The sequence below is a fragment of the Saccopteryx bilineata genome, chromosome 5 (genome assembly GCF_036850765.1).
Source record: "Saccopteryx bilineata isolate mSacBil1 chromosome 5, mSacBil1_pri_phased_curated, whole genome shotgun sequence".
In the NCBI taxonomy this organism is placed as follows: Eukaryota; Metazoa; Chordata; class Mammalia; order Chiroptera; family Emballonuridae; genus Saccopteryx; species Saccopteryx bilineata.
Window position 1 is genome coordinate 8,158,883 of NC_089494.1, and position 12,879 is coordinate 8,171,761.

The 12,879-nt window shown below is 47.9% G+C and overlaps 1 protein-coding gene across 1 annotated transcript; it reads left to right on the forward strand.

Moving 5' to 3' along the window:
* The first annotated feature begins 2,740 nt into the window (after positions 1 to 2,740).
* On the forward strand, positions 2,741 to 12,087 carry LOC136338222 (nuclear body protein SP140-like protein). Its single transcript, XM_066280361.1, has 6 exons — positions 2,741 to 2,867; positions 6,079 to 6,238; positions 7,226 to 7,394; positions 8,062 to 8,145; positions 9,986 to 10,135; positions 10,750 to 12,087. Exons 2-6 carry the CDS (start codon positions 6,080 to 6,082, stop codon positions 10,908 to 10,910), a joined length of 723 nt encoding a protein of 240 aa, XP_066136458.1. The 5' UTR covers positions 2,741 to 2,867; position 6,079; the 3' UTR covers positions 10,911 to 12,087.
* The last annotated feature ends 792 nt before the right edge of the window (positions 12,088 to 12,879 follow it).

The window sequence follows — 12,879 nt, forward strand, 5'->3', positions numbered from 1 at the left end:
TTCATTCTGACCGATTTTGTAGCTGGCTTCCCCCTCCCCCAATTGTGCGTGCAAAAGATTAATTTAGACATATCCATCTTAGTATTCGTAGGAGGCGGACTGCCCTGGGACATGCAGGCCTCAGAGGCATGATTTTCCATGCTAATTTCAGCTTTTCCTGCAGTCTGCACATGTTTGTAGGGGAAACCAGCCTTCTCGTGCGTGTCCCTACATGAGCCAAATGCGGTGACTATCCCTGCAGCCCTGCTTCATGCCCTCGAGGAAATTCGTCCTCAGGCAACCCTGCAAAGATTCTTAGTCATCTAAAAATACCCAAGCAAGGGCCAGCGACAGGGTGCCTATGGCGTCAGAACCACGGCGCTTTCCAAGGCACGGGCACCTCTCGGGGTGAAACCACTTAGGCGCCCTGCCCTTCATGGAGATCTCTCCCCGGGGCTCCCGCTGGCTTCCCGGGGTCTGGATGCCCCCCAGAGCCCATCTCCACCACTCCGGGGGGCGGCAACAACTGTCGGTGCCCTATTGGTTGTTCGGGTTGGGGGAGCAAGTGTCCTTTCTCTTTCGGGGCTGAAGAGTCATCTCTCATTTAACCAGCAGAGATTTTGTTCAGACGATCAGTAGCCAAGCCAATTAAAAAAAATGAAATAGCAAGTTAGCCACCCATTTTTCTTGTCCTTTCCCTTTCTCAACCCTCATTTATCTACTGGGGGGATTTTCTACCCAATGCCAAGCAGGGTGCTGATGGGCACCAGGGGCCCACGCTGGTACCTAGCACCAGGTCCGGCTCTGTGGGGTGGTTCTGGGGGCATCCTCTCACCTGTCTGTCCGCCCAGGGCTCCGACTGGCAGGGTCATTGCTACACTCTTTTCTTTTCTTCTCCACCAGCTGCTTCTTTAGAAACTCAATGTTTTCCTCCAATTCTCTTTTCAGTCCACCAAACTAAGCTTGGACACCATCTTTCCATAACCAAAAACTCATTAATGTATTTCTTTATTCCAAAGGACATCGCTCTACTCAGCATCCTTTAGAAGCTTTGAGCATTGCAGCGCACCAGGACAAACCTTGTGCTTTTTCTTTCCACAATGGGCAGAGCAGAGGCATATTAAGGTCGGTTGAGGCCCCGGGCGCAGAAGAAAATACTAGGCCCCTTTAATAAAAGACAGAGACAGGAAAAATAAAAATACATGTTAACCATATTTTTAAATAAATAAAAAATGTTATGCACTGTTAATGTTAAAATTTCACCTATCAAACCAAACTTGGTGTCATTAGAAAAAAGTGTCAAGTTGGGGTTTTGCGGGGCCCTTCAGAAGTTGGGCCCAGGGTGCGCCTGGTGCATCAGCCATTAAATCTGCCTCTGTCTGGAGCCACAGCCATGATTCCACTTAGTTTTGGCTGTCAGTCCGACAAGAGCCACCTTGTTCTCTGTGTGAGGCCCTCATGAGTACACACAGTTTGGGTTCTGTCTGCCGACTGGACAGTTCACAGAGAGAGCTCCCACTGGGAATGGGGCCTCTTTCTGCTGCTTCTGATATGGGGCCACCTCAGAGCACGTCACCTCCAGTGCGATGATCCAACTCTGTGCGTTAACTCATGCTGCCAAATGAGACAGTGGGGATGATGTCCTTCCCATGATGGTTTGGGTAGAAAAGGGTGGTAGAAAGAGTCAAAGACACAATTTGAATTAAAACTTCTCCTAGGTCATAGATCCATTTATTTATTTATTTATTTGTGACAGAGACAGAGAGAGTCAGAGAGAGGGACAGATAGGGACAGATAGACAGGAAGGGAGAGAGATGAGAAACATCAATTCTTTGTTGTAGCACCTTAGTTGTTCATTGACTGATTTCTCATATGTGTCTTGACCGTGGGGCTACAGCAGACCGAGTAACCCCTTGCTCGAGCCAGCGACCTTGGGTCCAAGCTGGTGAGCTTTGCTCAAACCAGATGAGCTTGCAATCAAGCTGGCGACCTCGGGGTCTTGAACCTGGGTCCTCCACTCCCAGTCGGAGGCTCTATTCACTGAGCCGCAGCCTGGTCAAGCCATAGATCCATTTATTTACCAAACAGGAAAACCATCTCATGCACCAATCGTTTACATTACTTCATCCTTATTTAGAAGGAAATAATGATACTTCCATTCTTGAATTTGAACTATCTCAAAGAGAGTTGAGAAGAGGGTTCTGTTTTTCCCCAAGATGGGCAACAGGATGAATTCGGAATGGAGAAGATGCTAAATCTTTCTCAAGCAGACTATGCAACAGCAACACGATGCCACCGGAGGGCAGTGTAGACCAGCGTCGAGCCCGGAGCGAGGACTAGGGGTACCCGCAAGATGTGGACGTTAAAATGCAAATTTAAAATGAAGTTTCCCTGCTAAAATTAGTACAAAATAACCCGGAAGGAGAGTCTTTCACTCTGCTCTCTGTGAGAACTGACCCCCACAGAAGGTCTGAGCCAGGTCTTGGAGGAGCCCCTGCAGGTGGCTGATTGGGGTGGTCTGTGGGGTCAAGGATAAGGAGGAGGCGGGAGGCCTAACGGGGGTCGGGGGTCGTGGTGGGGGGTTCGGGTAGCGGTTGTTTGCCAACGGGGTGGAGAGCATGTTCACACTGCAATGATGCCCACGGCTTTCGTGGATCATCCCGGCTGCGCCTACAGGGCGGAGGCGCGTCGGGGAAGCGCTGGCCGCCCTCCCAGCTCGCTGGCTGGGCGCAGGCCACTGACTTCCAGTAAGAGCGCTTGTGCAAGCAGGAGGGGCCCGCCCGGCTTCCCGTCGGCGGTGCCTGGGCTGGAGCCGACCCCTGTGCCACCCGGGCGCGCTCCCGTTGCGCCAGCGGCTCCTCTAGGGGCCGGGGAAGGGACCGGGTCAGGTCAGGACTTCTTTCTCCGAGAAGGAGGGAAGGAGCTGGGACCGGAGTTCCTCATTCCGGATCTCTTCATTTTTGTTTTCTTTTAAACCATCCAGATGTAACAGTCAAACCTGGTTCCTGCCAGGGTGCGGCTGACTCTAGGGAGGGGAGGAGCAGAGCCCGGGCAGCCTGGCTTCTCGCGGACACCCCAGGGCTGACCGGCGCTGCACCTCTGTGCACGGTGGAAACCCGCAGAGTAAGCCGCTCAGACGTGGCTCGGAGAAGCTGCTGGTGTTTGTCCGGACGCTACTTAACTGCAAGCTCTCCCTCTCCTAAGCTGAGCATGCCCCCCACACTTGTAACTGTTCTCAATTATGCTCAGTCCCCAGAGCGCATCCTGTAACAGCTTAGTTGGAATAATAAACACAAAGCTACAAATAATATGAGCCCCTCCCATTATTATTTTTAAAACTGTGGTAAAATATATACAACAGTATTTATTATTTTAATCATTTGTAAGTGGGCAATTCAGTGGTATTAAATACATTCAGGATGCTGTGTAACCGTTACCACTATCAAAAAAACCTTTTTGTCATTCCCAATATAAACTTTGTTCCTGTTATACTAGAGGTCCCCCATTCACCCCTAAAGACCTTGGTAATCTATATCCTACTTCCTGTTTCTATGAATTTGCCTAAGTACCTCCTGTAAGTGGAATCTTATGTCCTGTGTCTTGCTTATTTCATTACCATAGAGTTTTCCAGGTCCATCCGTGTAGTGGCATATATTAAAATTTTATTCCATTTATGGTTGAATAATGTTCCATTGTATGTAGAACTACATTTTGTTTATTCATCAGTTGATGAACACTTAGGTTGTTTCCACTTTTTGGCTATTTTGAATAATGCTACTATAAATATTGATGTACAAATATCTGTTTGAATCTTTGTTTTCTTTTGGATAAATATTTAGATGTGGAGTTTCTAGGTTATATGGTAACCCGATGTTTAATTTTTTGAGGAGCTACCAAACTGCTTTCCACAGTGGTTGCACCACTTTACATTCCCACCAGCAATGCAGGACGGTTCCAATTTCTCCCCATCCTCACCAATACTTGTTACTTTGTGTGTAAGCTTAAAATTAATTTTTTTTTTATTATAGCCATCCTAGTAAAAATGAAGTGGTATCTCGTTGTGGTTTTGATTTACTTTTCCATAATGACTAATGATGTTGAGCATCTTTTCATGTGTTTACTGGCCATTTGTGTAATCTTTGGAGAAATATCTACTCAAGTCCTTTGTCCATGTTTGAACTGAGTTGTTCGTGATTTTTGTTGTTACTGAGCTTTGGAAATTCTCTATATATTCTGTATATTAACCTTCTATCAGATATATGAATTGCAAGTATTTTTTCTTGTTCTGTAGGCTGTCTTTTCACCTTCCTAATACAGAGGGTCCTCAGGTTACGACACAGTTCTGTCCCTACGACAATGATGTAACCTTAATTTTGGTGTAAGTCGAAAAACACCCTGGCCTACAGTTGTAAAATCATAATCTAAAACATAAAAACACAAGTAAGCCACAGAAAAAAGGAAAGGACACAAATATACTGTAGTAACAGAAAAAATGACAAAAAAAATGAGTAAGCCAAAACACTCACGTCTCAATTTTTAAAAGTTTTTATGGGGGTGAGTGCTGTAATCTGAGGACCTCCTATAGTGTCTTTTGAGGTACAAAAGTTCTTAATTTTGATGAAGTCCTAGTTATCTACTTTTTCTTTTGCTGTCTGTGCTTTTAGTGTTTTACATGAAATCTTTGCCAACTCTGGTGTCGTGAAGACTTTCCCCAATGTTTTCTTCTAAGGGTTTTATATTTTTTGCCTCTTCATGTCCAGTTGGATATCTAATGACTTTCGATCTCCAATTGCCCTTTGAGCCCTCTGCTTTGGCACATCAGTGTTGAATCAGTGTTGGACCAGTCTAGGGAGGCAGTTTCATTTATAACGGGCACTTCTCTGAGCAAAGACTATAGCTCTAGATATCCCTTGGTTTTTGTGGGGACTCAAAGAGGCCCCACAATAACACCATATATATGCTTGATTTCAAAGCCACTTAAGAGAGAGATAAGAAGTCAGGTAGCTGGAGGTCATAATGCCGGCCCTATTACTAATCAAAACTGGATTGGGAGACATGGCTTAGATATGTGACAATGGCTTTCTGCATCCTGGGCACCACAATGAAAGAACCTGCCCCAGCCAGGCAAGGCCGGATCTTACAATGGATGTACCTGAAGCATCAGTCTAGAGGCCTTCTCCGTCCCCCCAGGCTGGCCCCAGAGAGACAGGCAAGAAGAGACGATGCCTCTTAGCCTGTGTTCATTCTCCAGAAATATCTAAGAATTTACCACTAATGGGGAGGAGAAGGGTGTGGGGAGGGATCAGGAGTGTCACCCTGATTGATGTTCTCCTCTCCTGGAAGGAAACATCAGGAGCTGAGAATAAATGTCCCCATCTCAAGCTCTCGGGGTCCTGCTCTTTGCTTCCAATTCTCATCCGCAAGAGAAAGCCTGGACTCTCTATTCTTCAGCCATAGTGGCCACTGCTGCTGTCACTGCCTCCTGCTTTTGATTCCAGGCCCAGGAAGCTTTCTCGTCTGAGTGATAAACCCCTGGCGTCAGCTCACCCTCACTCACTCTTCCACACGGAATCCCGAACTGAAGCTGGTTTTGGTGAGGCTTACAGAGACAGTCACCTCAGTGGTGCTTTCCTCAGCTTCAGGCCTTGAATTATCTGCTCTGTCTCTGGGGGGTCAGAGATGTCCTGTCAGTCCCTCCCTTGCAGCCGCGAAAAGGTCTTATCATTACACACTTTCTTTAAATCGACCCAGCGGGACTTCTCGAAGTTCAGCCTGCCTCTTACGTCAGTTCTGCCCTCGTTTTCTGTACGTGGGTCTCACTGGATCAGCGCGTCTTTTTTTCTTTCCCACTCTCCGTGCCTTGACCACTAGACCAAAACCCAGTTTCTGCCCTGATCTCTTTTTATTTCTTCACCTTCTGAATTCTGAAGATTAAAAAAAATAATAATTAAAGTATCATCGACATACAGCATTATATTAGTTCCGGGTCTACAACACAATAATTCGACATTCGTATTCACTTTGAAATGATCACCACACTGAGTCTTGAATCTCAACATTTATCTTCTCGTCCTGTTTTTTTTTTTTTTTCCCCCTCAGGATGTTTTCAATAACCCAGGACAAGGAGACAATTTTCCACGAAACCTCCTTGAATCACTTCAAGGAAAATAAGGTGGAGATAGCGAACGCAATCACAAAGCCCTTTCCTTTCCTCGAGAGCCTCAGGGACCGCTCCTTCATCACGGAGAAAATCTATAAAGTAAGAGCAGTGGGTGATGCGTCTCCTGGGTAACCCAGCCCCTCGCTCATGTATGTTTGGCATCCTGAACTCAAAAGTTAGTGTATCACTAGCTGGATGAAAGCCCTTTCTGCTTGTCATGGGAAGACTATTGTAAGTTAGTTCCTCATCCTATAAGGTTGAGGGTGCCAGGGCAGGAAGATGTCACTAGAGACACTAACTGAAGGCCTCTCTTCTGTGGGACGTGCTGGAGTGTGTGTGTGGGCTGGAGGGTAATGGTGATTGAAGCTCTATTCTAATTGAAGCCCTCTCTTCTGTGGGACATGCTGGAGTGTGTGTGTGGGGTGGAGGGTAAATGGTGATATGGCTGGATTCACACTGATGCACTTTGCAAATGCAGAGCAATTTACACACTGTAACAACATGAAGGAAAATTAAAATATTTAAAAGAACTGGGACAGTATTCCATGAGAACACCCACTTATCTCAACCGAAATCCTCAGGGAGTTTGTGCCATTAGAAGTCAAGTTTTGGCCTTGTTGTTGTCTCCTCCAAAGTGTTTTGACTTCCTTAGGTAGTTCCGGAGTCTTGGGAGTCAAGAAAATTTGATTAGTGGGCCCTCCAGGGGACATAGAGGAGGAAGATATCTCTTCTCGGTGTGACAGTGCTTTTGCTGTTTCCAGCAAGGAGGGAGCCATCTCCCCTCTTCCTGAAGCCTTATCAAGACTTTTTGTACCCAGAGTTGCTGTGCAGTCAACAGAATTGCTAGAAGATCCATTCTTGATACAGGTTGGGCAGGATGAAAGTGCAAAAGTCGAGAGGAAGGGCTCATTTGTGATTTTTAAGCAGTGGATCAAATATATTAGACGTTCTAAAATATTACATGAAAAACAGTAATCTACACTGAGACAGCGGAATGAGTATGTTATGCAGTTACTTCCTCGATGTCTGTTTAACTTGAAAACTATTACTTTATCTACATCTTTTTCCATTGCACTTTTTCTAAAGGATTCTCAAGAAGCCTGTAGAAACTTGGTTCCAATAGGGAGAGTGGTGTACTCTATTCTCTGCGAACTTGAGAAGAGATTCAATAGGTCACTTCTACAAACCCTGTTCAGCAGGGCTCATCTGAAGGAGTATCCTGATTTAATTCAAGTTCATAAAAGCTTCGAAAATGGTAATCAATTTTCTTCCTTCCCTTTTCAGGTCCAAGCCTACTTTTCACTCATTCATTCATTCACTCACTCAGTCCCGCATTTAAACAAGGACTTCTGAAATACCTTCCACTCCCAGGCTCTGTGCTAGGCAGTATGAATGTAAGCAACTGAACACAGCCAGAGTATTTTTTGAATTCATCCTGAAAATGATCTGCCAAATAATTATGGTGCCTGAGCCTAGTTTGGTTTAATTATGTCCTTTTTGGGACATAAGTCCCATAATTATGGGAATATCTGGCCTTCTCACTGAAAAAATTCCTCTGTTCTTCCCTAAGGTTTGTCCCGTTCACAGAGACATCCTGTTTACAGAATTTATATTGCGATAGCGTCTACCTTTCTCTGGTCATCTTTCTGTGTGATTCATTACTCTTGCATCTTTCCCACTTGCTCCACCATCCTTAGAACCCTACAAGCTCACTGCCTGTCGAATCTTAGTGGTTTTTCTTTTCTTTTTTCCCCCTCTTCACTGTCCCAGGGGAAGGGACAAGCAACATCAAGTCAAGAACCACTGAGGTTCAGTGACCCAAGGGCGAGAAGTCCCCTCCACCGAGGGACAGGAATTCACGGGTGCGGTGGTGTCCCTGATCACCTACCTGCAACCTCTAATTAATTTTTTCCTCTGCTCAGTGATCCAAGACAAATATTCTCCCCTGGAAAGTCATAAAGAAGAGGTGTACAAACTGCCCAGCACTCAGCCAAGCTGTGAACCAGGTAATTATGACAAGACACAAACTTTGTTTTCTGGTCACTAAGAGGAGAAGTAGACAGAAAATCGGAAGGAGACCATAGCGCCGGGGATGGAATACCAGAGGAATGTGGCGGCGGGGGGAGGGGTAGATGAGTGTTACTCTGAATAGATTCCAAAGTGACTCACTCTGTTCGGAACCCAAAGGTGTTAGCAGGAGGCGGCAGAGAGAGACTCTGTGCCCAGGAACCTGGAGGGTGGACTGAGAGTCTAAGTGTGAACTATGAGTTTCCACAGGAGACTGTCAGAGGGAAGCTGTGAAGGGCTGGGAACTATGGGCACAAGGTCAGCATCATAGAGGAGACCCTTGATGATGGCAGGAGGGACTGATTTAAAGGGGGGAGGTGTTATTTAAGAGTGGAAATGTCCAAGGAGAAAGGCAGTCATATAGCAAGAAGAGAGGAAGTGGTCGAGGTACAGGGAGGGGGATGTGGGCACTTTGAGGGAGAAAGGAAGGCGAAGGGGAGGTGTTAGACGTCAGGAAGGGCTAAAGAACAATAAGACAATATTATTAAGAGCCCACTTGATTGAACATTTATTCTGGCAGTGCTCACAGCTGCCTTGGGGGGGGGGGTAATGTCACTTATGTGCCCATTATGCAGATAAGAAAACTGAAATCTAGAGAGACTGTGTATGTGGTTGGCCTGAGGTCACACAAGCAAGGATGAACCCAGCCATTCTGAACCCAGAGCCTGTGTTTTTTCCCCCTTTTTAAATGGAGGTAAAATTCACATAACATAAAATTAACCATTTAAAAGTATATACAACATTGTGCAACCATAACCTCTATCTAATTCCAAAACAGTTCGATCCCCTCTGACAACTTTCCCTTGAACTTCAGGCGACAGAGGTCACGGAAGTGTGGATGTATGCGCGCTGCTGTCTTTATCTAAACCTCAGTGATGTTCACAACACTAGGGATTAAGTCGATCTCCTTCCTGTCGCCTTCAAGGCCAAGGCCATAGGGCCCCTCCTGTTTCTCGAGCCTCTGTTCTCTCCTTCCAAGTCTGAGCCACGCTGGCTTCACTCACTTACTCAAACTGCCCTTGCCCATGCTCTGCCCTCTAGCTGGGTCTGTTCCCCTTCTCCTCAGCCCTTCCAGGATCCGGCTACCTCCTGCGTACGTGACGCTTCCTCCAGAAAGCTGTTTTCTGTTTCTTGGATAGGACTGGTTCCTCTGTCTGTCTGTCTGTCTGTAGGTCCCCGGTTGTGGGACAGCATTCACCCTTTACTGTGACAATGTGGTCAGATTGGGCCGTCCCTGGTAGACTGTCATTTCCAGGCAGGGACCATGTCTGTCTTGTTCTTGCTGTGTCCTCTGACCTGAGTACGGTGTCTGGCACCTAATGAGAGCTCAGTTAACATGTGTCAGGAAGTGGAAGTACTCAGAATTCTGTGCTCAAGTTCTGGCAAACATCACATTACTGATGTATGTCTATGGAAGGCTGTACAAAATAGCTCTAAAAATGACATCTATGTACACATGAAATAAGCTACCTTTGTGGAAAAGAACCTAAGTTATGAATAAACACAAAATTCAGCCAAGGCTGTTACCAGTTAGTGAGTGAGAAGGGCAGGTAAAGGGAAAGAGAAATCCGAACGGTAGCATTCAAGGTAAGACGGAGCACACCTGAGATGTGAAGAGAGACAGACACAAATCCAGAGCCAGGAGGTAGGCAAGACACGGGGGCTCAGCCCCAGAGAGAGCCTCCCAGGTGACGTGGGGGAGGGGCTGGGGAGGGTGCCGCCCGGCTCTTTGGGGGGGGGGGCAGATGAAGCTTCTTCACGAAGGATCCTTTATTCTAGGGACAGAGCCATTCCGATACGAACACCTAACGCAGTCTTATGCTGTGGGTCTGATGGATACGCAGAAGTCAGTTTCATCTTGTTACTCCAAAATACGTGAAGAAGGCCAGCAAGCCAGGCCAGCATGTGACCAAGAACCCGAAAGAATTGGTAAGGCCTGCTAAGGGAGTCTGTCATGAGAGGACACTGTGTGTGTCACAGTGGAGGTGACAGGAGGTGGCCTGGGGAGCAGAGGGTGGGTGCAGGAGTGGGAGACCCTGGTGCTTGGTGCAGGGAGCTTCTACACCAAGTGGGCGGAAACTGACAAGTACTGTGAGACCTGGCGGGGGGTAGGGGGGGTGGGGGTACTTAAGAGGAGATGCACAGAACGGGCAGCAGCAGGGGTAAGGAGACAAAGACACCTCAGTGCTGGAGAGAGGAAATGCAGAGATCAGGAGAATGAAGAGGTGGGCGCCACAGGAAAGAGAAGCAGGGCAGACAGATGGGGACAAAGAGAGTAACAGTCAGAGATGGAGAGCAGGACCAGCCAAGCTGGCCCTGTGGTTACCTGTCCTTACCCAATCTCTGGGAGGGGGGGCTGATGCACCAGTGACCTGCCGGCCACAGGATTCCGCGGGGAGGCTGGGACCTTCTGGGGCAGGGACGCTCCTGCTTAGAAGTTCTGCAAGCCTCTGGGTGTTTCCTGGAGTCCCTTTATCACGGAGTTTCCTGTGGGCTCTCCGGCCCCACGTTGAGGCCCTCGGGGGTTTTGTTCCTTTGTGCAGTGATCGGCAGAGAATCCAGTGCGGAGGGAGCACCTCGGGAAGCCCAGCGTCCGGCACCTCACCATGGGCGGGGCGAGGAGGGTGGGCGCCGCCAGCCCGGGGCTGCAGAGCGCCAGGCGTTTGAATCCAGAGCTCCTGTTTCTTCATTCGTTTTTCTTTGAATGTGCTCCACAGCCAACGGGCCTGGGAAGAGTGGGAGGCGAGGCCCTCTTCATTGCGCATGTGTGTCCATAGATTGACATTAGAGCGGAAACAAGATAGCACGCTTTTAGTGGTATAACAAAAAAAAAAAATAAGTATTTGGCCTTTGTCTCTAGTTCCTGGCATAGAGCTCCCCAAATCCTTAGAATTTCCCGAGTGATAATAGTGATTTAAAAAAGCCAATCATGTGGGCCCTGGCTGGTTGGCTCAGTGGTGGAGCGTTGGTCTGGTATGTGGAAGTCCCAGGTTCGATTCCTGGTCAGGGCACACAGGAGAAGCACCCATCTGCTTCTCCACCCTTCCCCCTCTTCTTTCTCTTTCTCTCTCTCTCTCTCTCTCTCTCTCTCTCTCTCTCTCTTTTTCTCCCACAGTCAAGGCTGCATTGGAGCAAAGTTGGCCCAGGCACTGAGGACAGCTCCATGGCCTCCACCTCAGGTGCTAGAATGGTTCCTGCTGCAAAGGAGCAATGCCCCAGATGGGCAGAACATCGCCCCCTGGTGGGTATGCCCGGTGGATCTCGGTCTGGCACATGTGGGAGTCTGTCTGCCTGCCTCCCCGCTTCTGGCTTTGAAAAATACAAAAGGAAAAAAGCCCCACAAAACAAACAAACAAACAAAACCCAATCATGTGAATTAAAAAATAAATAAAATGAAAACCAACTACCATGTGATTAGAGGATTAAGACTTTCAACTCCAACCCTTGAGGTCTAGAAAGATAAGAGAGGTGAAAGATTAAGTTCAGTGACCAATGGCTAATGATTTAATCAACCGTGCTTACATACTAAAGCCTCGATAAAAACTCCGAAACCATGGGGCTCGGGAGCTTCTGAGTTGGTGAATACACTGACGTGCTGGGAGGGTGGTAAGCTGGAGGGGGCATAGGAGGTCTGTCCCCCCCCCCCCACAATGCATCTCTTTCCTTTGGTTGTTCCTGAACTGTATGTGTGTGTGTGTGTGTGTGTGTGTGTGTGTGTGTGTGTTCTCTCTCTTTTTAATGGATTTTACAGAGAGAGGAAGGGAGAGAGTTAGAGAGACAGAAACATTGATCTGTTTCTATATGTGCCCTGACTGGGGATTGAACCCACAACCTTTGCATACTGGGTGGATACTCCAACCAACCGAGCTATCTGACCAGGGCCTGAGTTGTATTCTTTATAATAAAACTATAATCATAAGTAGAGCATGTTCCTCAATTCTGTGAGTCTTTCTAGCAAATTACTGAACCTAAGCGAAGGCACCCTGGGAATCCCGAATTTGTAGTTTGCTGGGTAGAGAGGTAGGTAGTTTGGGGAACTCATTTGTGGCTAGTCTCTCAAGTGGGGTCAGTCTTGGGTGGCTAAACCCTTGACCTGTGCGGTCTGTTATTGTGTGATGTCCTTTGGTGCTGGCTCCTTGGGCACCCACTAGGATCTCTAGGGCAGCGGTCGGCAAACCATGGCTCACGAGCCACACGTGGCTCTTTGGCTCCTTGAGTGTGGCTCTTCCACAAAATGCCACATGTGGGCATGCAGGTACGAGTGGGGATGTGGGTTGGTCAGGTGACGGGAGACGCGCAGCAGGGTACACAGCGTGGGGGAGGCACGCGCGATCATGCACGAGTTGAGAGAGCATGTGGCTCGCTAGCCGAGGTTTGCCGACCACTGCCCCAGGGAAAGAAGCAGAAGGTATTCTGTGGTTCCCAACCTCTCTGGACCTTGTTTTCCCCACCTGAAAAATGGAGAATGTGAAAGGTGAGTCTGTGATTACCTTGGAAAGGAGAGGGGAGGGGGGAGGAGGGAAGGGAGGGAGGAAGGTGAAGGGGGAAAGGGAGGAGGGAAGGGGAAAGGAAAGGGGGAAAGAAGAAGGGGGAAGGGGAGGAAGGAAAGGGAAAGAGGAGCCACACACTCACTCAACTCGTGCATGAATTGCGCCCGCCTCCCCCGTGTACCT